The following is a 22,202-nucleotide window of genomic DNA, read 5'->3' on the forward strand; positions in this document are numbered from 1 at the left end:
CTTATCCTTAGGCTGTGACCCCTGGTTCTGGACTCCCCGCCATTGGGAACATCCTTCCTGCATCTAGTCTGTCTAGTCCTGTTAGAATTTTATACGTTTCAATGAGCTCCCCTCTCAATCTTCTAAACTCCAGTGAGTACAAGCCCAATCTCTCCTCATACGTCATTCCTGCCATCCCAGGTATCAGTCTGGTGAATCTTCGCTGCACTCCCTCCATGGCAAGAACAGCCTTCCTCAGATAAGTAGGACTGGAAGGTGGTCGAAAAAGGGTTTGAGTGAAAGCATATCCCACGGGATAGTTGTGTTTACCCCCCCCCGGATTGGGGTAGATTGCGTTCTGCCGCCTCGCAAGGCTTTTGAGTTTTGCAAGCCAATGTCAGAGTCCATACCTGATGACGAAGGGTCCCAGACCTGAAACGTTAACGCTTGTGTCTCTCTCCACGGATGCTGCCTGGCCTGCTGAGTGTTTCCAGCATTTTCTGTTGTTATTTCAGATTTCCAGTATCTGCAGTGTTTCGCTATTGTATCAGAGTCCATACTGTTGGGAATGGCCAGCCGCAGAGATGAATTCAGAAGAACTCTGCGCTCCAGGAAAGGAAATGTACTGTGTTTGCCACTTTTAAAACGTGGTACTGTAATGCCTTAATGGCTCTCTTACTACAGCGGGGAGATGGAATGAGCCTCCAAGTGGTTACAGGTGTAAGACTTCTGAAGGTGGATGGCTTATTTATGGTGTTTTTAACATTCACCTTTGACCCTCTGAGACCTTTCACGTGTCAGCCAGTGGCTCAGTGGACAGCACTCTCTCTCACTTCTGAGTCAGAAGGTCGTGGGTTCGAGTCCCCACTCCAGAGACTTGAGCACAAAAATCTGGGCTGACACTCCCAGTGCAGTGCTGAGGGAGTGCTGCACTGTTGGAGGTGCCGTCTTTCGGATGAAATGTTAAACCGAGGCCCCGTCTGCCCTCTCAGGTGGATATAAAAGATCCCACGGCCACTATTTCGAAGAAGAGCAAGGGGAGTTCTCCCTGGTGTCCTGGGGCCAATATTTATCCCTCAACCAACATCACTAAAAACAGATGATCTGGTCATTATCACATTGCTGTTTGTGGGAGCTTGCTGTGTGCAAATTGGCTGCCACGTTTCCTACATTACAACAATGACTACACTTCAAAAAGTACTTCATTGGCTGTAAAGCGCTTTGGGACGTCTGGTGGTTGTGAAAGGCGCTATAGAAATGCAAGTTTTTCTTTTTCAGTACTTGTTGCACTTGTTCTTTGTATAGTGAATCCAATAAATGGGATTAAAACCTTAAACTGCTGCTTTTCCCTCCCCCCAATACTCTCCTATCCTGAAAGCAGTGACTCCCAGATGTCCAACTCCATGTGTGTTGCACCGGCACCTTATCCACCCACTTAAACATCAAACCCCGGGCCGTGGCTGCAGTGTGTCCCATCTACAAGATGCGCTGCAGCTCCGCTCTAATCCTCCCACCAATTACTTTAAATCTGTGCCCCCTGGTTATTGAACTCATTGACCTGTACGTTTCGGGCTTTAGAAACATAGAAACGTAGAAGATAGGAGCAGGAGTAGGCCATTCGGCCCCTCGAGCCTGTTCCGCCATTCAATGAGATCATGGCTGATCATCCAAATTCAGTACCCTGTCCCTGCCTTCTCCCCATATCCCTTGATCCCTTTAGCCTTAAGAAATATATCTAACTCCTTCTTGAATATATTTAATGAATTGGCCTCAACTGCCTTCTGTGGTAGAGAATTCCACAGGTTCACCACTCTCTGGGTGAAGAAATTCCTCCTCATCTCTGTCCTAAATGGCTTACCCCTTATCCTTAGACTGTGAACCCTGGTTCTGGACTCCCCCGCCATCGGGAACATCCTTCCTGCATCTAGTCTGTCTAGTCCTGTTAGAATTTTATAAGTTTCAATGAGATCCCCTCTCATTCTTCTAAACTCCAGCGAATATAAGCCTAATCGACCCAATCTCTCTCCATATGTCATTTCTGCCATCCCAAATATCAGTCTGGTGAATCTTCGCTGCACTCCCTCCATGGCAAGAACATCCTTCCTCAGATAAGGTGACCAAAACTGCACACAATAGTCAAGGTGTAGTCTCACCAAGGCCCTGTACAACTGCAGCAAGACATCCTTGCTCCTGTACTTGAATCCTCTCGCTATGAAGGCCAACATACCATTTGCCTTCTTAACCGCCTGCTGCACCTGCATGCTTACCTTCAGCGACTGGTGCACAAGGACACCCAGGTCTCGTTGCACTTCCCCTTTTCCCAATCTATTGCCGTTCAGATAATAATCTGCCTTCCTGTTTTTGCCACCAAAGTGGATAACCTCGCATTTATCCACATTATACTGCATCTGCCATGAATCTGCCCAATCACCCAACCTGTCCAAATCATCCTGGAGTTTCTCGGCATCCTCCTCACAGCACACACGCCCACCCAGCTTTCTGTTGAAACAGGACCACCCCCCCCATCTTCCTCCGAAATAAAACGACAATTTAAAAACAACCTGGGCACTACATCAACTATAGATCAACAGGACGTCAGTTCAAACTGATAAAGGGAAAGTTCTGCACCGATAGAGAACCATGCGCGCAGTTTTGGGCTCCACACTATAGGAAGGATGTTGAGGCAATAGAGAGGGCACAGCGCAGATTCACTGCCTGGTATGAGAAAATATAAATCTGAATACAAATTGGCATCTTGTATATGGATTAAAAAAAAAGCTTAGATTCATCAATGGACTATGAACAAAGCCATGAACAATTTATTAATTTTTTTAAATGATTAAAGTAGAGCTCAGAGCAGTTTATTTGCATGTTAAGTTCCTTTTTATTACGAGCTTATTTTATCCATTGAACAATCAACTGTTCCCTTGTGAGCGTTGCTGCAAATGTTTTTGAATTGCAAACAGAATACAAGGTGTTTAAAGTGGGTTAAGCGAGTGGGGGAGGGCAGAGGATTTTTTTTTTAAACAAGCTGGCCCAGTTTTCTTTCTTGAAGGGTAGGTCTCCCTGGACTTGCCTTCCTGCGTTCTTAAGTTTGTCGAGCTTTGTTTAAATGCAGTTTTCTTGGGATCGGTGAAGGAGCGTTATTCTCTATCCGCAACGTCCGACAAATGCTTTTCAATCTCTGTCTCACTGAGGCTCCTGTGAAGAAAAAAAATGAAGAATTTCTGGGTCATGACGAATGTCGCATCTGTCACGGCTGCAGTGACGCTCAAACAATGTTGAAGCTTCTCACGGCTCTCCCATCTACCCCCCTCCAGCCCCCAACCCAAGCAAACCTTTCCGCTTGTGGGGGGTAATCCAAAAACCAGGGGGTCATAAACAATGTTCCCTTTAATTTTTTTGGGGGGTGCACGGTCCCTTTAACGGGCTGCGTGGCCCATTCAAATTTCACGCCCGCGCGCGTGGTTTTTCTGTTGCAAAGCCAGTGAGCGGCCTGTGTGGGACCACGCAGCTGGGCGGCAACGTTGGTTGCGATGCCCTTCACGGTCGAACGGCCGGCTGACATTCACCGTCTCGGCTCGCACGCGGAAGAGCGGCCACCCAGTCAGGTACCGATGGGAGGCAGAGGGCTGCGGAAACGGAACCCATCCTGACGTAGGAAAACTACTAGGCACTTGGTCTAAGCGTTAAACAAAGCTTTAATCAACTGTTTTACAACATGGAGGTCTAGTTGTGTCCTTCACTAGTTCCTGTTAAGAATGTCCTGCGCAAGCTGGGTCCGTGCCCGAGTAGTTATACTCTCCCTGGACAGCGCCACCCGTAGGCTGCTCAGCATTATTTCATAAGTCTTTCTTTCATGAATGACTGATTCATGCCACATCCCATATCAGCACCATCGGGGGGAGGGGGGTAGCATTTTTTCAAAACGGCACAGATAACGTAACCCTGTAGATCAGCTCCCTCTCAAACCAACTGCACTTAAGTTGGCTTCCACTGGCACACAGTTTACCTTTAATCAGTGTGTGTGGAGGCTTTGGGCTGGATTTTCTCAGCCCCGAGGAGGCGGGTATGGGGGCGGGACTGCTGGGAAAGTTGCAGAATTTGGGGGCGGGTGGCAAACCTGCCCCCAACCCTTCTACGTGCCCTCTTGCCAGGAGGCAGGAAGCTGTCCTGCCCCGGGTTCCGTCTCCTTGGAGGCGGGAAGGGATTAAAGCCTATTACAGGAAACTTTCGATTTACCGGCACCTAAATAACCGGAAATCTCGGTTAACCGGCAAAATTCAGGAGTAGGTTCAGGTAAGTTTTATTACTTGCCTTCCTTGATCTGTTGCTGTGCAAGGGTGTGGCTGCAGCTGTTGCTAAGCTACAGAGACGCTTGGAACTTGCGACCATTGTTCTGAACCTGTTGCTAAGCAACAGGGTTTGTTGCTTTATACGGAGCTCTCAGCTCCGTATCTTTTACTATGGCTTTCGGTTATCCGGAATTTTTGATGAACCGGCACCACGTCGGTCCCTTCGGTGCCGGATAAAAAAAAGTTTCCTGTAACTGCCGGAGTCCCCGACATCTCCATTGTAGAGATCACAGACTGGCTGTTGCATCCTCCGATCCAACAGCCAGCTGATTTTTGCAAAGTAGAAAGGTTTGATGAGTCCTGAACACAAAGTCTCATCAAACTGCACAGAATGTCAGTGTTTGACAGCTTCACAGAGCTGTCAAACGATGACAGTTCTTCTTTCAAAAGTTCTTGACAGATGACACGTCATACGTTGACATGGTCTGTCACTGACGTCCCCCTAATTGGCCTGCTGAGCCCGCCGGGTGGGCTTAACAAGGTCAATCAAGGGAAAATCTCGCTGGTTGGCCAGAAGCTGATGGAGGCGGGACTGAAACCCGACAAGTGGGAGACCCGCCTCCAAAAGCTTCCCATTCAGAAAATCCAGCCCATGTCTCCTCCCTAACTAGAATGATACCGGGCCTTTTAGAGGGTTCAATTATGAGGATAGGTTGCATAGACTAGGCTTGTATCTCCTTGAGTATAAAAAATGAAGGGGTGATCAAATTGAGGTGTTTATGTTTTATTAAAAGATTTGATAGGGGAGATAGAGAGAAACCAGGGAGTCCAGAACCAGGGGTCACAGTCTAAGGATAAGGGGTAAGCCATTTAGAACTGAGATGAGGAGGAATTTCTTCACCCAGAGAGTGGTGAACCTGTGGAATTCTCTACCACAGAAGGCAGTTGAGGCCAATTCATTAAATATATTCAAGAAGGAGTTAGATATAGTTCTTAAGGCTAAAGGGATCAAGGGATATGGGGAGAAGGCAGGGACAGGGTACTGAATTTGGATGATCAGCCATGATCTCAATGAATGGCGGAGCAGGTTTGAGGGGCCGAATGGCCTACTCCTGCTCCTATCTTCTATGTTTCTATGTAAACTATTTCCTCTGGTGGGGGGAGTCCAGAACAAGGGGGCTTAACCTTAAAATTAGAGCCAGGCCGTTCAGGGTGATGTCAGGAAGCACTTCTTCACACAAAGGGTGGTGGAAATCTGGAACTCTCTCCCCCAAAAAGCTGTTGAGGCTGGGGGTCAAATGAAATGTCAAAACTGAGATTGATAGATTTTTGTTGGGTAAGGGTATTAAGGGTTACGGAACCAAGGCGGGTGGATGGAGTTAAGATACAGATCAGCCCTGATCCGACTGAATGCGGAACAGGCTCAAGGGGCTGAATGGCCTCCTCCTGTTCCTGTGTAACAGGCTCGAGGGGCTGAATGGGCCTCCTCCTGTTCCTGTGTAACAGGCTCGAGGGGGCTGAATGGGCCTCCTCCTGTTCCTGTGTAACAGGCTCAAGGGGCTGAATGGCCTCCTCCTGTTCCTGTATGACAGGCTCGAGGGGCTGAATGGGCCTCCTCCTGTTCCTGTGTAACAGGCTCGAGGGGCTGAATGGCCCTCCTCCTGTTCCTGTGTAACAGGCTCGAGGGGCTGAATGGCCCTCCTCCTGTTCCTGTGTAACAGGCTCGAGGGGCTGAATGGCCTCCTCCTGTTCCTGTGTAACAGGCTCGAGGGGCTGAATGGCCCTCCTCCTGTTCCTGTGTAACAGGCTCGAGGGGCTGAATGGCCCTCCTCCTGTTCCTGTGTAACTGGCTCGAGGGGCCGAATGGCCTCCTGTGTAACTCTTAGTTCACAAACTGATACGGACCTGAACTTGGGATTGTCCACAGTCACCACCCCAACTTCTATCTCTGATGTTTTGAGGTCAAGCGCCAAGACGGTGGACAAACAGGAAATTGCAAGCTGTGGAAAATAAGAGGAAAAATCTAAATTCAAGACAACATCATGTTTTCACAAGAGATCATCGCTGTACTAAGACTCCGTACCCTTCAGGATTTGGCCAGAACATCCTCGCAACAACAACAACTTGCATTTATACAGCGCCTTTAACATAGTAAAACCCTCCAAGGCGCTTCACGGGAGCGATTCTCAAACAAAATTTGACACCGAGCCACTTAAGGAGCTATTAGGATCAAAGTGGTGGTTTTAAGGAGCGTCTTAAAGGAGGAGAGAGAGGTAGAGGGGTGGAGAGGTGGAGGGGCGGAGGGGCAGAGAGGTAGAGGGGTGGAGGGGCGGAGAGGTGGAGGAGTGGAGCGGTGGAGAGGTGGAGGGGCGGAGGGGTAGAGGGGTGGAGGGGCGGAGAGGCGGAGGAGTGGAGCGGTGGAGAGGTGGAGGGGTGGAGGGGTGGAGGAGTGGAGAGGTGGAGGGGTGGAGGAGTGGAGAGATGGAGGGGTGGAGGGGCGGAGAGGTGGAGGGGCGGAGGGGCAGAGAGGTGGCGGGGCAGAGGGGTGGAGAGGTGGCGGGGCAGAGGGGTGGAGGGGCGGAGAGGTGGAGGGGCGGAGGGGCAGAGAGGTGGCGGGGCAGAGGGGTGGAGAGGTAGAGGGGCGGAGGGGCGGAGAGGTGGAGAGGTAGAGGGGCGGAGAGGCGGAGGGGCGGAGAGGCGGAGGGGCGGAGGGGTGGAGAGGTAGAGAGGTGGAGGGGCGGAGGGGTAGAGGGGTGGAGGGGCGGAGAGGCGGAGGAGTGGAGCGGTGGAGAGGTGGAGGGGTGGAGGAGTGGAGAGGTGGAGGGGTGGAGGAGTGGAGAGATGGAGGGGTGGAGGGGCGGAGAGGTGGAGGGGCGGAGGGGCAGAGAGGTGGCGGGGCAGAGGGGTGGAGGGGCGGAGAGGTGGAGGGGCGGAGGGGCAGAGAGGTGGCGGGGCAGAGGGGTGGAGAGGTAGAGGGGTGGAGGGGCGGAGGGGCGGAGAGGTGGAGAGGTAGAGGGGCGGAGAGGCGGAGGGGCGGAGAGGCGGAGGGGCGGAGGGGTGGAGAGGTAGAGGGGTGGAGGGGCGGAGGGGCGGAGAGGTAGAGGGGCGGAGAGGCGGAGAGGTAGAGGGGTGGAGGGGCGGAGGGGCGGAGAGGCGGAGGGGCGGAGAGGTGGAGGGGCGGAGAGGTAGAGGGGTGGAGGAGTGGAGGGGCGGAGAGGTAGAGGGGCGGAGAGGTTGCACACCATTCCCCAGGTCCCAGGGGTGCAGTGAGTGAACTCCGGGGAATCACTTGCTCCTTCACAGCACAGGAGGAGGAGAGAAAAGTAAATGGAGGCCAAGCCACCTTTACGTGTCAGCCCATGGCTCAGTGGTTACCACACTCTCACCTCTGAGTCAGAAGGTCGTGGGTTCAAGTCCCACTCCAGAGACTTGAGCACAAAAATCCAGGCTGACACTCCCAGTGCAGTGCTGAGGGAGTGCCGCACTGTCAGAGGTGCCGTCTTTCAGAGGAGACGTTAAACCGAGGCCCCGTCTGCTCTCTCAGGTGGACGTAAAAGATCCTCTGACACTATTTCGAAGAAGAGCAGGGGGGAGTTCTCCCCGGTGTCCTGGGCCCAATATTTATCCCTCAACCAACATCACTAAAATACAGATGATCCGGTCATTATCATATTGCTGTTTGTGGGAGCTTGCTGTGCACAAATTGGCTGCTGCGTTTCCCACATTACAACAGTGACCACACTTCAAAGTAAGTTCTTCGTTGGCTGTAAAGCACTCTGGGAGGTCCTGAGATTGTGAAAGGCGCTATAGAAATGCAAGTACGATAGCAAAATACTGCAGATGCTGGAAATCCGAAATAACAACAGAAAAAGCTGGAAAAACTCAGCAGGTCAGGGCAGCATCCGTGGAGAGAGAAATGGAGTTAACGTTTCAGGTCGAAGACCCTTCGTCAGAACTGTGAAAAAAGCAGGAAATGGAACAGATTAAAATGCCAGGTCCGTCTCTCTCCTGAGCCCAGGGGCGAGTTGACGTCAGTGGAGATAGGCTCTCATGGTGTTGACGCTGGTCTCGTCATTTCGGCTGTGCTTGTGGTCAATTCAGCTCCCTCGCACCAGCTGGCTCTAAAGTTCCTTCTGGTTGCCTCCCTTGAGGGTGCAGTCAGCGAGCTCGCCAATTAAAACAGAAACCCATTTGAATAATGAAGAACCTTGATTGTTCTTCACACTACTGCTACAAAAATGACTTTCAGGAATTTTTTTTTTGAATGATTAATATTGAAAGGTCGAGCGGCTGGCGGGGGGAGTTGGCAAATTTGACGCCATTCAGAGCGGAATCTGTGACGTTCGATTTCACCCTCCCCCCCACACCAGTCCATGCTGGGGACTAGCAAGAGTCGAACCACCGCCCCTTGACATTCAACGGCCGAATCCCCCACCATCAACATCCTGGGGGTCACCATTGACCAGAAACCTAACTGGACCAGCCACATAAATACTGTGGTAACAAGAGCAGGTCAGAGGCTGGGTATTCTGCGACGAGTGTCTCACCACCTGACTCCCCAAAGCCTTTCCACCATCTACAAGGCACAAGTCAGGAGTGTGATGGAATACTCTCCACTTGCCTGGATGAGTGCAGCTCCAACAACACTCAAGCAGCTCGACACCATCCAGGACAAAGCAGCTCGCTTGATTGGCACCCCATCCACCACCTTAAACATTCACTCACTCCACCACCGGCGTACAGTGGCTGTAGTGTGCACCATCTACAAGATGCACTGCAGCAACTCGCCAAGGCTTCTTCGACAGCACCTCCCAAACCCACGACCTCTTCCACCTAGAAGGACAAGGGCAGCAGGCGCATGGGAACACCACCACCTCCAAGTTCCCCTCCAAGTCACACACCATCCTGACTTGGAAATATATCGGCCGATCCTTCATCGTCGCTGGGTCAAAATCCTGGAACTCCCTCCCTAACAGCACTGTGGGAGCACCTTCACCACACGGACTGCAGCGGTTCAAGAAGGCGGCTCACCACCACCTTCTCAAGGGCAATTAGGGATGGGCAATAAATGCTGGCCTTGCCAGCAACGCCCACATCCCATAAACGAATTTTAAAAAATCCCAGCCATTGGGCTGCGAAGGACCAAAATCAGCCAAGGTTCAGGCGCAGGACATCCGCTTGCTCTGAAGTACACGCTTGCAGTGGGCATCATCAGGCCCCCAAAGCCGCCATCTTTCAATGCCCTGCCAACACGGTCTACCTAGACTCGGGCATGAGGAATGAGCACTTGGGTGAGGCGTCCAGCGGGTTTGTGGAACCCTGCCCCAGAATTAGTCAGTGAGAAACGTGGCTGATTTTTTTACACCCCGCCCCCCCCCCCCCCCCCCCCCACCTCCTTTCAGATGAGATGTTAAACCGAGGCCCCGTCTGCTCTCTCAGGTGGAGGTAAAAGATCCCGCGGCCACTATTTCGAAGAAGAGCAGGGGGGAGTTCTCCCCGGTGTCCTGGGGCCAATATTTATCCCTCAATCAACATCACAAAAACAGATGATCTGGTCATTATCACATTGCTGTCTATGGGAGCTTGCTATGTGTAAATTGGCTGCTGCGTTTCCTACATTACAACAGTGACTACACTTCAAAAAGTACTTCATTGGCTGTAAAGCGCTTTGGGAGGTCCTGAAAGGCGCTATATAAATGCAAGTCTTTCTTTCTTTCTATAGCCCAGGGGCATTGAAACCAAATATACCCCTGTCGTTGTCTCTCTATTTGAGTTCAGTGAACTCAGCACAGTTGAGGGACTACACCTGGGGCCTTTCCACTCAGTGTGATTCAGTAACATAACTCCTCCATGGGAACTCCATATGTAAATAGAGTTCATCAAAACGGGTTGAACTTTCAGTTTTAAACAGTCTCTGGACCTGCTCGGGTCTCTTGACAGGGGAAGGTTAGCAGTCACGAGGTTCGAATGATTCAGAAAGACTGTGAAAACAGAGGCTGGGCATGTTCCGTCTTTTTCTGGGACCCTAGGCAGGGGTTTTCCCCAAACAGGGGAGAGAAAGCTGATCGCCTGCCGGTTCTGTCCCACAGTCAGCGCAGAATCGTTTTAAAAAAATTAGAGCCAGACCTTTCAGGAGTGAAATTAGGAAACACTTCTACACACAAAGGGTGGGAGAAGTTTGGAACTCTCTTCCGCAAACGGCAATTTAGGCTAGATCAATTAATTTTAAATCTGAGATTGATGGTATTTTGTTAACCAAAGGTATTAAGGGATATGGGCCAAAGGCGGGTAGATGGAGTTAGGTCGCAGATCAGCCAGGATCTCATTGAATGGCGGAACAGGCTCGAGGGGCTGAATGGCCTCCTCCTGTTCCTATATTCTTTGTTGAGTCGTGGAGTGTTGGTACCCCCTGGGAGAGGCAGTGGAGAGGATGATCCATTTACCGACCCTCTCACATGCTATCCCCCTCAGCTTCAGAACAACATTTCTCGTCCGTGAAGCCTAGAACGATGCAGCACCGAGGAGGCCGTTCAGCCCATCCCTGCCTGTGCCAGCTCTTTGATAGAGCTGTCCAATTAGTCCTGTTCTCCCACACCCACCCCGCTCTTTCCTCATCGTCTGCGAATTAAATGGGACCTCTTCATGAAAAAACCCCACACAGCTGGATTCTCCCCCTCCCCCACCCTGGGCTCCGTCAGTAAATGCATTCCCCAATGTGGGACCTCGCCACCCAGACCAGGGGGAGCAGAGCAGCGAGATGTAGAAAGGGGACAAGGGCAAACGTTCAAAATGTGATAAAATACACATATCCGGGCCTAAAAAAAAAACCTAAAATGTACATCTGTCGCCTAAAAGAGATCCTAATGCGCACAGATAGGTTCCCTGAAAAAATCCTAAGACACACATATCTGACCCCCCCCTCCAGAGACTTGAGCACAAAATCCAAGCTGACACTCCCAGTGCAGTGCTGAGGGAGTGCCGCACTGTCGGAGGTGCCGTCTTTCGGATGAGACGTTAAACCGAGGCCCCGTCTGCTCTCTCAGGTGGACGTAACAGATCCCGCGGCCACTATTTCAAAGAAGGGCAGGGGGAAGTTCTCCCCGGTGTCCTGGGGCCAATATTTATCCCTCAAACAACATCACTAAAAACAGATGATCTGGTCAGTATTGCATTGCTGTTTGTGGGAGCTTGCTGTGCACAAATTGGCTGCCGCGTTTCCTACATTACAACAGCGACTACACTTCAAAAAGTACTTCATTGGCTGTGAAGGGCTTTGGGAGGTCCTGAGGTCGTGAAAGGCGCTATAGAAATGCAAGTCTTTCTTTCTTTCTAAAAATCAATAAAAGGAGCAAAGAGACTCTCATATTGTCAATGAGCAACATAAGGAAATTCCTGGCTACCTCTGCAGTGGCCTTGTACGTCAGGTCTGGTTTCTTTTTGATCTTCTTTTCCAAGTGGCTGTTGGCCTCCACCTGTTTGACCCCAGCGCTGGTGGCCTTGAAGCCGCAGTAGTAACCGGCGGGGTCGCACTTGTACAGCTGGGGCCCGCGTTCATCATCGATCGCAAACAGGATCATACCTGGAAAATAATAGCCTGGAGTGAGGCAGGTTTAAGAACATAAGAATTAGGAGCAGGAGTCGGCCATTCGGCCCCCCTTCAAGCCTGCTCCGCCATTCAATAAGATCGCGGCTGAGCTTCGACCTCAACTCCACTTTCCCACCCGATCCCCGTATCCCTCGATTCCCCGAGAGTCCAAAAATCTATCGCTCTCAGCCTTGAATATACTCAACGACTGAGCCTCCGTGCAGTGCCAATAGGGGTCGCCAACTCTGGTCAGGTGTATTCGTGGAGGTTTCATCACATGACCTCCCAGCCTCCCGCCATTGGTCCATCCTCCGGGCATCACCGCCATCCCACGGCCAATTGGAAAGGGAACAGACTCTTTGTTACCCAATTGGATTCATCTTGACTGTCAGTCAAACTGCATTTCTTTTCACCCCCCCACCCCCATCTCCAATATTTTATAACTAATGAATGAAAATGTTCAAAGATATTTCTTTACTCAGAGAGTGGTGAGAACATAAGAACATAAGAAATAAGAGCAGGAATCGGCCATTCGGCCCCTCGGGCCTGCTCCGCCATTCAATAGGATCATGGCTGATCTTCGACCTCAACTCCACTTTCCCGCCTGATCTCCATATCCCTTGATTCCCCGAGAGTCCAAAAATCTATCGATCTCAGCCTTGAATATACTCAAATACTCAGCATCCACAGCCCTCTGGGGTAGAGAATGCCAAAGATTCACCACCCTCTGAGTGAAGAAATTCCTCCTCATCTCAGTCCTAAATGGCCGACCCCTTATCCTGAGACTGTGACCCCTGGTTCTAGACTCTCCAGCCAGGGGAAACAACCTCTCAGCATCTACCCTGTCAATCCCCCTCAGAATCTTACATGTTTCAATGAGATCACCTCTCATTTCTTCTAAACTCCAGAGAGTATCGGCCCATTCTACTCAATCTCTCATTGTGAGAATGTGGAACGGGCTACCACAGGGAGTGGTTGAGACGTAGAGCTTAACTGCTTTCAAAAGGAAACTAGACGAGTACATGAGAGAAAAGGGGATAGAAAGATACGCTGAAAGGCTGAGATAAGGGAGATAGAACAGGAGGAGACTAACGTGGAGCATAAACACCAGCACAGATTAATTGGGCCGAATGGCTTGTTTCATCCACACCTTTGTTACCTCTAGACTTGACTATTCCAACGCACTCCTGGCCGGCCACCCACATTCCACCCTACGTAAACTTGAGATCGTCCAAAACTCGGCTGCCCGTGTCCTAACTCGCACCAAGTCCCGTTCGCCCATCACCCCTGTGCTCGCTGACCTACATTGGCTCCCGGTTAAGCAGAACCTCGATTTCAAAATTCTCATCCTTGTTTTCAAATCCCTCCATGGCCTCCTCGCCCCTTCCTACCTCTGTAATCTCCTCCAGCCCCACAATCCCCCGAGATATCTGCGCTCCTCTAATTCTGCCCTCTTGAGCATCCCTGATTATAATCAGTCAGCCATTGGAGGCCGTGCCTTCTGTTGCCTGGGTCCTAAGCTCCCAAAACTCTCCGCCTCGCTACCTCTCTTTCCTCCTTTAAGACGCTCCTTAAAACCGACCTCTTTGACCAAGCTTTTGGTCACCTGCCCTAATTTATCCTTATGTGGCTCGGTGTCAAATTTGTTGTCTTAAAATACTCCTGTGAAGTGCCTTGGGATGTTCTACTACATTAAAGGCACTATATAAATACAAGTTGTTGTTGTTGTCTATTCTATGTAAAATGAAGAAAAATACAATTTGTTTAACGCCCCCTATGATTTTTCTCTCGGTTTTTCTGGCAGTGGTGTCACGGAGATTAATCTTCAATTCCTGAAGACTCCAGGCCAATCCTTGAGGGTTGGCAGCCCTTGGTACTGGGGGTGTAGGCTTGTCATTGCTCTTCTTGTCCGGGTGACTCCCTAATCTTGGTTCTGCCGCGTTTCCCGACATTACAAGAGTGATTACACTTCAATTGGCTGTAAAGTGCTTTGGGACGTCCTGAGATTGTGAAAGGTGCTATATAAATGCAAGTTCTTTCTTTCGTGATCTTCCCTCCTCTTCCACCTTGGGGGGGCCCCTACAATATCCACTTTGGGCCTTCAAAATTTCAGAAAAAAACACCCCCACCTGGGAATAAACTGCCTGCTTTCGAAGCAGTCCAAGACTGCATTGTCTTATTTTGTTAGGCAAGGTTTACAGAACCAAAGTGGGCAGATGGAGTTAAGATGCAACTTAGCCCCGATGCAAGGAAATGGCAGAACAGGCTCGAGGGGCTGCGGGGACTCCTCCTGTTCCTATGGCTCCTCTGCAGGAAAATTAACAGCTTTACAAAACCGTGAATCGAAGAATAGTCCAGCACAGAAGGAGGCCATTCGGCCCATCGAGTCTGTGCCGGCTCTTTCGAAGAGCAATCCAGTTAGTCCCACTACCCCCCTGCTCTTCCCCCATACCCCTGCAAATTTTTCTCCTTCAAGTATTTATCCAAATTGCCTTGGCCCTTGTGCACCAGTCGCTGAAGGTAAGCATGCAGGTGCAGCAGGCGGTTAAGAAGGCAAATGGTATGTTGGCCTTCGTAGCGAGAGGGTTCCTGTACAGGAGCAAGGATGTCTTGCTGCAGTTGTACAGGGCCTTGGTGAGACCACATCTTGAGTATTGTGTGCAGTTTTGGTCACCTTATCTGAGGAAGGATGTTCTTGCCATGGAGGGAGTGCAGCGAAGATTCACCAGACTGATACCTGGGATGGCAGGAATGACGTATGAGGAGAGATTGGGTCGATTGGGCTTATACTCGCTGGAGTTTAGAAGAATGAGAGGGGATCTCATTGAAACTTATAAAATTCTAACAGGACTAGACAGACTAGATGCAGGAAGGCTGTTCCCGATGGCCGGGGAGTCCAGAACCAGGGGTCACAGTCTAAGGATAAGGGGTAAGCCATTTAGGACAGAGATGAGGAGGAATTTCTTCACCCAGAGAGTGGTGAACCTGTGGAATTCTCCACCACAGAAGGCAGTTGAGGCCAATTCATTAAATATATTCAAGAAGGAGTTAGATATATTTCTTAAGGCTAAAGGGATCAAGGGATATGGGGAGAAAGCAGGGATAGGGTGTCATGAATCTTAACATTCATGTAGAAATGACTCATGAGATAACACTGGGCGGCCAGCTGGTGGCGCCGTCCAAGGAAAGTATAAATACTCGGGCGTGGGCCCAGCTTGCTCAGGACGTTTTTGTAACCAGGAACTAGTGATGTAACTAGAATCTCATGGTTGTGAAACAGTTGATTAAAGCCTTGTTTTATACTCAAACCAAGTGCTTAGTAGTTTTCTTATGTCACAGGGTACTGAATTTGGATGATCAGCCATGATCTCATGGCATGGTGGCATAGTGGTTAGCACTGTTGCCTCACAGCGCCAGGGACCCGGGTTCAAATCCGGCCTCGGGTGACTGTCTGTGTGGAGTTTGCACATTCTCCCCGTGTTTGCGTGGGTTTCCTCCGGGTGCTCCGGTTTCCTCCCACAGTCCAAAGCTGTGCGGGTTAGGTTGATTGGCCATGATAAAAAATAAAAAATTGGCCCTTAGTGTTAGGGGGGATTAAATACACGGGGTTACGGGGATAGGGCTTGGGTGGGATGGCTGTCGGTGTAGGGACCGGGTGCTAGGGTTTGGATGATCAGCCATGATCTCGTTGAATGGCGGAGCAGGCTCGAAGGGCCGAATGGCCTACTCCTGCTCCTATCTTCTATGTTTCTAAATGGCGGAGTGGGCTCGAGGGGCTGAATGCCCTACTCCTGCTCCTATCTTCTATGTTTCTATATAATTGAATCTGTGTCCACCACCCTATCAGTTCCAAATCCCAACCACTCGTTGCGTAGAAGCAGACTGAACTTACAACATCCCAACGGTCTCATCTGGGCGTTCTGAGTGTAGACCTGGGAGACGTCGGCCAATCGCTTGCACAGCATGTCCATCGGGATGTCGTATCCGTACTTGTACTTCCACTTGGCAGCCTCGTAGCGAGCTCTCTGGACCTGTGACCGGCTGTCCGCTGGTTACACCGGGAGAACAAAAGGGTGGAGGAAAGTGTCGGGGAGAGCTGCGTTACGCCCAGTTGTTTCGCAGTCAAAAGAAGAGGAATATAAACATGGAATAAAAATGGCTTACCCAACATGCCATTCATAACGCAGCCAATCTTGTCAGTCAGTCGATAAAGGTTTGTGACTGTGCTGGCATCAATGAGCTTGTCCTGAAAAAAAACACAAACTAGGAATGACAAGACAAAAGGCAAAAATACCGTGGATGCTGAAAATCTGAAATATAAACAGAAAATGCTGGAAACACTCAGCGGGTCAGGGCAGCATCTGTGGGGAGAGAAAGAGAGTTAACGTCTCAGGTCGGTGACCTTTCGTCAGAACTGGAACGAAAGGTCACCCGCCTGAAATGTTAAATCTCTGTTTCTCTTTCTCTCCACAGATGCTGCCTGACCTGCTGAGTGTTTCCAGCATTTTCTGTTTATATTCTAGGAATGACAATGCTGGATTCACACAATCTGCTGGTGAGAGAATCTCTTCTAATATTATCCTAAGGGATGAATGTCAGACTCCCGCCCCCTCCCCAATCTTCCACTTGCCCGCGACAGGACTGGTGGGCAGACAATGTTCCAAAGTCTTGTTAGGACCTTAATACCAGACATGAAAATTAAGCTTCTATTTAAAACTTGCTAGTAGATTGCTTATGGCATTGCTGATAGTTAGTTGATTAATATAAGTTTGTTTATGTATTAGATGGTGATGGAGTTGGCAGAGGCTTGCTCCACGGCGCCAGCTAGTGGCCAAAGCCCACAACTACACCGTGACGGTTGACATAGCAAAACTGAATGAGAAATGTTGACATAGTAAATTACAAATGGTAAATTTTGACAGTGAAGTGTGACAACAGGAAGTAAGGTTTGTGCCCCTGTGCAAAGTTTTTAATAATATATAATAAAAGTAGATGGTGTGGGTTCAGTTACATTTGTTAGAAATCAATTAAAAGTAAAGTTAACATAAAATAACTTGCATTTATATAGCGCCCTTCACATCCGCAGGACATCTGAAAGTGCTTCACAGCCAATGAATTACTTTGAAGTGCAGTCACTGTTGTAAGAAAATGCAGTAGCCAATTTGCACACAGCAAGATCCCGCAAACAGTAAATGAGTTCATTACCATCTAGGCTTTACCATGAAGAATGGCCATAAGGGTGAGGTATCAGATGGGCACTACTCATTCTTGCGTTTAAACCTCTGCCTGGCCTTTCCCCTCCTGCTGTCTGCAACCTCCTCAACCCAGAGCACTCTATTCTTCCAACTCTGGCCTTTTGTGCATTGCCCCCCCACTCTCGCTTCCCCCCCACCATCGGTGGACACGTCTTCAGTCATCTTGACCCACGCTCTGGAATTCCCTCCCTTAAGCTCCCTCCACCCCTCTCTCCTCCTTTAAAGTCCCTCTTTGAAACCCGCCAAGCTTTTGGTTGGCCCTCCTAATATTTCCCTACTCTGGCTCCGGTGAAGCGCTTGGGAAATGGTCATCAGGTGCTATATAAATGCAACTCGTCGTTGTTTTTGCTGTTGTTGTTGTTGTTGTTGTGTACATTGGATCTGGATGCCAGCGCCATTGGGAGAGTGAAGGCGGAGAAGAGGATTGCACTCACCGCCACTTTCTTCTGTGTCACCACGACAACCGAGTCCTTCCCCCTCACGGCCACCGTCGTGAGGCCACCCTGGTTTATAGCTTTGAAGGCATACTCTGTAAAAAGAGTAAAGCAGCACATTGGTCATAACAAAAAGCCGCCCAAGAGTAACAGATGACAGGGACAAGTCCAGGAAGGCAAGGAGTGGCCTGCAGCATCAGTGGCCATTTTAGACTGTGAGCCCCGACAGGGCAGGGCGAACTTTGACACCACAGTTTTTTTGGTAGGGGGGGGGGTTTAATCCTTACCTTTTTCTTCATCCAAAATCACAATCTTACAGCACAGAAGGAGGCCATTCGGCCCATCGTGCCTGTGCCGGCTCTTTGAAAGAGCTCTCCAATTAGTCCCACTCCCCCCATCTCTTTCCCCACAGCCCTGCAAATGATTTCTTTTCAAATTATATCCAATTCCCTTTCAATCTTGGTGAAAACAAGAACTAGAGTTACCTGTAGTTTGTTAAAAATCTTTTAGTATCAGCACAAAATGAGCTACTGTAGTCCCTGAGCCTTGACACGATTTGTGGAAAGCGGGCATTCATCATTAATGTCATTATTCATTACTCGTTATCAATCTGACCAGCAAAACGTTTTGTATGACTGTAGAGTTCCTCCTGCCTTTATGATTGGTCCATGCGAACCATGCGGTGACGTAAGAAAACTACTAGGCACTTGGTCTAAATGTTAAACAAAGCTTTAATCAACTGTTTTACAACATGGAGGTCGAGTTGTGTCCTTCACTAGTTCCTGTTAAGAATGTCCTGCGCAAGCTGGGCCCGTGCCCGAGTATTTATACTCTCCCTGGACAGCGCCACCTGCAGGCCGCTCAGTATTATTTCATAAGTCTTTCTTTCATGAATGACTGATTCATGTCATGTGGTATTGTCCAATCAGATGTCAGAACCACTACAATGGCCAATGGCTGAACTTAAATGGGTCTTGTGGTATTCTTCATCCTTACTTATCTTGGGGTCCAACAAACAAGCTGGTTACTAATGAAAGAAAGACTTGCATTTCTATAGCGCCATTCACGACCTCAGGACGTCCCAGAGCGCTTTACAGCCAATGAAGTACTTTTTTTGAAGTGTAGTCACTGTTGTAATGTGGGAAACGCGGCAGCCAATTTGCGCACAGCAAGCTCCCACAAACAGCAATGTGATAATGACCAGATCATCTGTGTTTTAGTGATGTTGGTTGAGGGATAAATATTGGCCCCAGGACACCAGGGAGAACTCCCCCCTGCTCTTCTTCGAAATAGTGGCCGTGGGATCTTTTACATCCACCCGAGAGAGCAGACGGGGCCTCGGTTTAACGTCTCATCTGAAAGGCGGCACCTCCGACAGTGCGGCACTCCCTCAGTACTGCACTGGGAGTGTCAGCCTGGATTTTTTGTACCCACAACCAATATTTCCTGTAATTTTTGTTTGGATATGCATTCCCTTCAACTGGCTGGGGGGCCCGATTAATGTTGTTGTGCACACGTGGTTATTTCCGTCGTGACGTCGGTGAGGGGCCGCGCCGTCTAGTGGGAAACCTTGCCCACAACCTTCGGAACAAGCCGAATATACGCGATTTCTAAACTGCATTCAATCAGACGTACAGAGATCTCATGAGAAAAGACAGGCACGGGTCAACCAATACAAATTGTACTCTTGTAGTAGCAATGCAAAAATATTATTGGATACAGTGTAAAGTGAAGTGCTGCGGGACGTTTTACTACATTACAGGCACTGTATAAATGCAAGTTGTTGTTGTTTTACCGTATCAACAATGTTTTCCAAAACTCCTCTGGTATGTTCAGAACTGGATGTCTACACTAACTGTTTAAAATACCTTAAGTGTAAACATTGGGTGTTGACTCGAAGCTGAAATGGAGGATTAAAAACCCATCCCAATAATTAACTTGTGGGAGTGTCCCCAAAGGACAATCTTCACACAAATACTTTTGGGGCAGTCACTCCTGTCCACAACAGTTTGGCAATTTGAGTTAGGGATTTCCCAGGCATGTTTCTCTCCCAAGATGGTAAACATCTACTTGTGGAGACTGCCTATGAGGCGTAAGGAATTCGGAGCAGGAGTCGGCCATACGGCCCCTCGAGCCTGCTCCTCCATTCAATGAGATCACGGCTGATCTTCGACCTCAACTCCACTTTCCCGCCCGATCTCCATATCCCTTGATTCCCCTAGAGTCCAAAAATCTATCGCTCTCTGCCTTAAATATACTCAACGACTGAGCCTCCACAGCCCTCTGGGGTAGAGAATGCCAAAGATTCACCGCCCTCTGAGTGAAGAAATTCCTCCTCATCTCGGTCCTAAATGGCCGACCCCTTACCCTGAGACTGTGCCCCCTGGTTCTAGACTCCCCAGCTGCTGCTCTGGTAGCCCGCTTATCACGTGGTACGGTACAGCGATTAGGCTGTCAACCGATTAAAAAAATTAATCGCAATTAATCCCGCGTTTAATAGTTTTAATCTCAGTTAATCTTGGTTTTAATCACATATTTAATTGATCCCATTGTTGTTGGTGCTGTTATCTATTTGCGTGCGGCTTTCTGTTAATGTTACTGGCTGCCACATTGGTTATATTTGTGTCTGTTGGGCCTACTTGCCAATATGTCAGCCTTGTCCTTTACTGTTACCAAAAGGCCTCGCCCCCCCCTCCCTATTTCTGTAACCTGCTCCAGCCCTACAACCCTCTGAGATCTCTGCGCCCTTCCAATTCTGGCCAAATCCACATCCCCGATTTGAATCGCTCCCACCATTGGCGGCCGCGCCTTCAGCTGCCAAGGGCCTAAGCTCTGGAATTCCCTCCCTAAACCGCTCCAACTCTCCGCCTCTCTCTCTCCTCTTTTAAGAGGCTCCTTAAAACCGACCTCTTTGACCACCTGCCCTAATATCTCCTTATGTGGCTCGCTGTCAAATTTTGTCTGATAATCGCTCCTGTGAAGTGCCTTGGGATGTTTTACAATGTTAAAGGCGCTATATAAATGCAGGTTGTTGTTTCATCACAGGTTTGGAAATATATTGGCCGATCCTTCATCGTCGCTGGGTCAAAATCCTGGAACTCCCTTCCTAACAGCACTGTGGGAGCACCTTCACCACACGGACTGCAGCGGTTCAAGAAGGCGGCTCACCACCACCTTCTCAAGGGCAACTAGGGATGAGCAATAAATGTCGGCCTTGCCAGCGACGCCCACATCCCATGAACGAATAATAAATAAAAAAATGTTCAAATCCCACCACAGCGACTGTGGAATTTAAATCCAGTTAATTAAATAAACCTGGAATAAAAAGTTAGTATCAGTAATGGTGACCATGAAACTACCGGATAGTCATAAAAACCCAGCAACTGGGAGCACCTTCACCACACGGACTGCAGCGGTTCAAGGCGGCGGCTCACCACCACCTTCTTGAGGGCAACTAGGGATGGGCAATAAATGCTGGCACTTCAGCGACGCCCACATGAATGAATAGAAAAGTCCCCAAATTTTGGTGAGCAAATCATCTGGGACTAATAACTGAGCAATGCATCTCCTGCAATTCCCGAATCCTGCTGGAATATGGGAATTTCCAACTTTAGTCACTCGCTGTTAAAGTATGTAAAATCATTTAGCAATACTCTTACTGAAGAACAATCGAACTCTGTAACTGGTCAAACCGCCTGGCTAAAAGATCTTTCGAAAGAAAGACTTGCATTTCTATAGCGCCTTTCACAACCACCGGACGTCTCAAAAGCGCTTTACAGCCAATGAAGTACTTTTTGAAGTGTAGTCGCTGTTGTAATGTGGGAAACGCGGCAGCCAATCTGCGCACAGCAAGCTCCCACAAACAGCAATGTGATAATGACCACATCATCTGTTTTAGTGATGTTGATTGAGGGATAAATATTGGCCCCAGGACACCGGGGAGAACTCACCCTGCTCTTCTTCGAAATAGTGGCCGTGGGATCTTTTACGTCCACCAGAGAGGGCAGACGGGGCCTCGGTTTAACATCTCATCCGAAAGACGGCCCCTCCGACAGTGCGGCACTCCCTCAGCACTGCACTGGGAGTGTCAGCCTAGAATTTTGTGCTCAAGTCTCTGGAGTGGGGACTTGAACCCACGACCTTCTGACTCGGAGGTGAGTGTGCTACCGCACTGAGCCTAATTGCATTAATTAGACCAATGATTTGATATATCTTCTGTAGCAAAAGAACTCTGGTAACAAGTTAATCGTTAAAGAAAAAACTTGCAAAAGCTCAATCATCGCAATATTACATAAAAGGTAAATTCGAAATCAAATGCAAGTGTCAATCACGCGAGATCCCGCCCCATTTTGCACCGATTGGAGGAGGCGCTGTGATTGACAAGCGATTTTCTCCTGTCATTGGGCAAGCGGGCTGTCAATCATCGAACAAGCTACATTGCTGTAACAAAGAATTGCAACAGGAGCCGGAACTCTGGCTCAAAGTGGCGGAGGCCGGTAAAAAGGTGTAAATTACTGACCGACTTGGTAAAGTCTCCCTTCGGGGGAGAAGATGGTGATGTGACGGTCGAAGCCGGCGCTCGACCCGCGGCTCATCCTTAAACGACACCCGCACAGAAATGGAGGTTTTTTTTACCTTTTGGACTTTTACTTTC

At 49.3% G+C, this 22,202-nt stretch overlaps 1 protein-coding gene across 2 annotated transcripts; it reads right to left on the bottom strand.

The window, feature by feature from the left end:
* Positions 1-2,773: 2,773 nt before the first annotated feature.
* Positions 2,774-22,177, bottom strand: LOC147096708 (proteasome subunit alpha type-6-like). Of its 2 annotated transcripts, XM_085973306.1 has the most exons (7): positions 22,068-22,177; positions 17,549-17,643; positions 16,024-16,105; positions 15,752-15,907; positions 11,675-11,853; positions 6,180-6,274; positions 2,774-3,180 (listed from the first exon to the last, which is right to left on the bottom strand). In XM_085973306.1, exons 1-7 carry the CDS (start codon positions 22,141-22,143, stop codon positions 3,123-3,125), a joined length of 741 nt encoding a protein of 246 aa, XP_085829432.1. In that variant the 5' UTR covers positions 22,144-22,177; the 3' UTR covers positions 2,774-3,122. The 2 variants fall into 2 exon arrangements, with proteins under 2 accessions (XP_085829432.1, XP_085829433.1); XM_085973307.1 differs by lacking the exon at positions 17,549-17,643 and having other exon boundaries at positions 22,068-22,133.
* Between the last annotated feature and the right edge of the window lie 25 nt (positions 22,178-22,202).

This window comes from Somniosus microcephalus, chromosome 34 (assembly GCF_052327205.1).
Source record: "Somniosus microcephalus isolate GS21.2 chromosome 34, FLI_Smic_1.0, whole genome shotgun sequence".
Classification (NCBI taxonomy): Eukaryota; Metazoa; Chordata; class Chondrichthyes; order Squaliformes; family Somniosidae; genus Somniosus; species Somniosus microcephalus.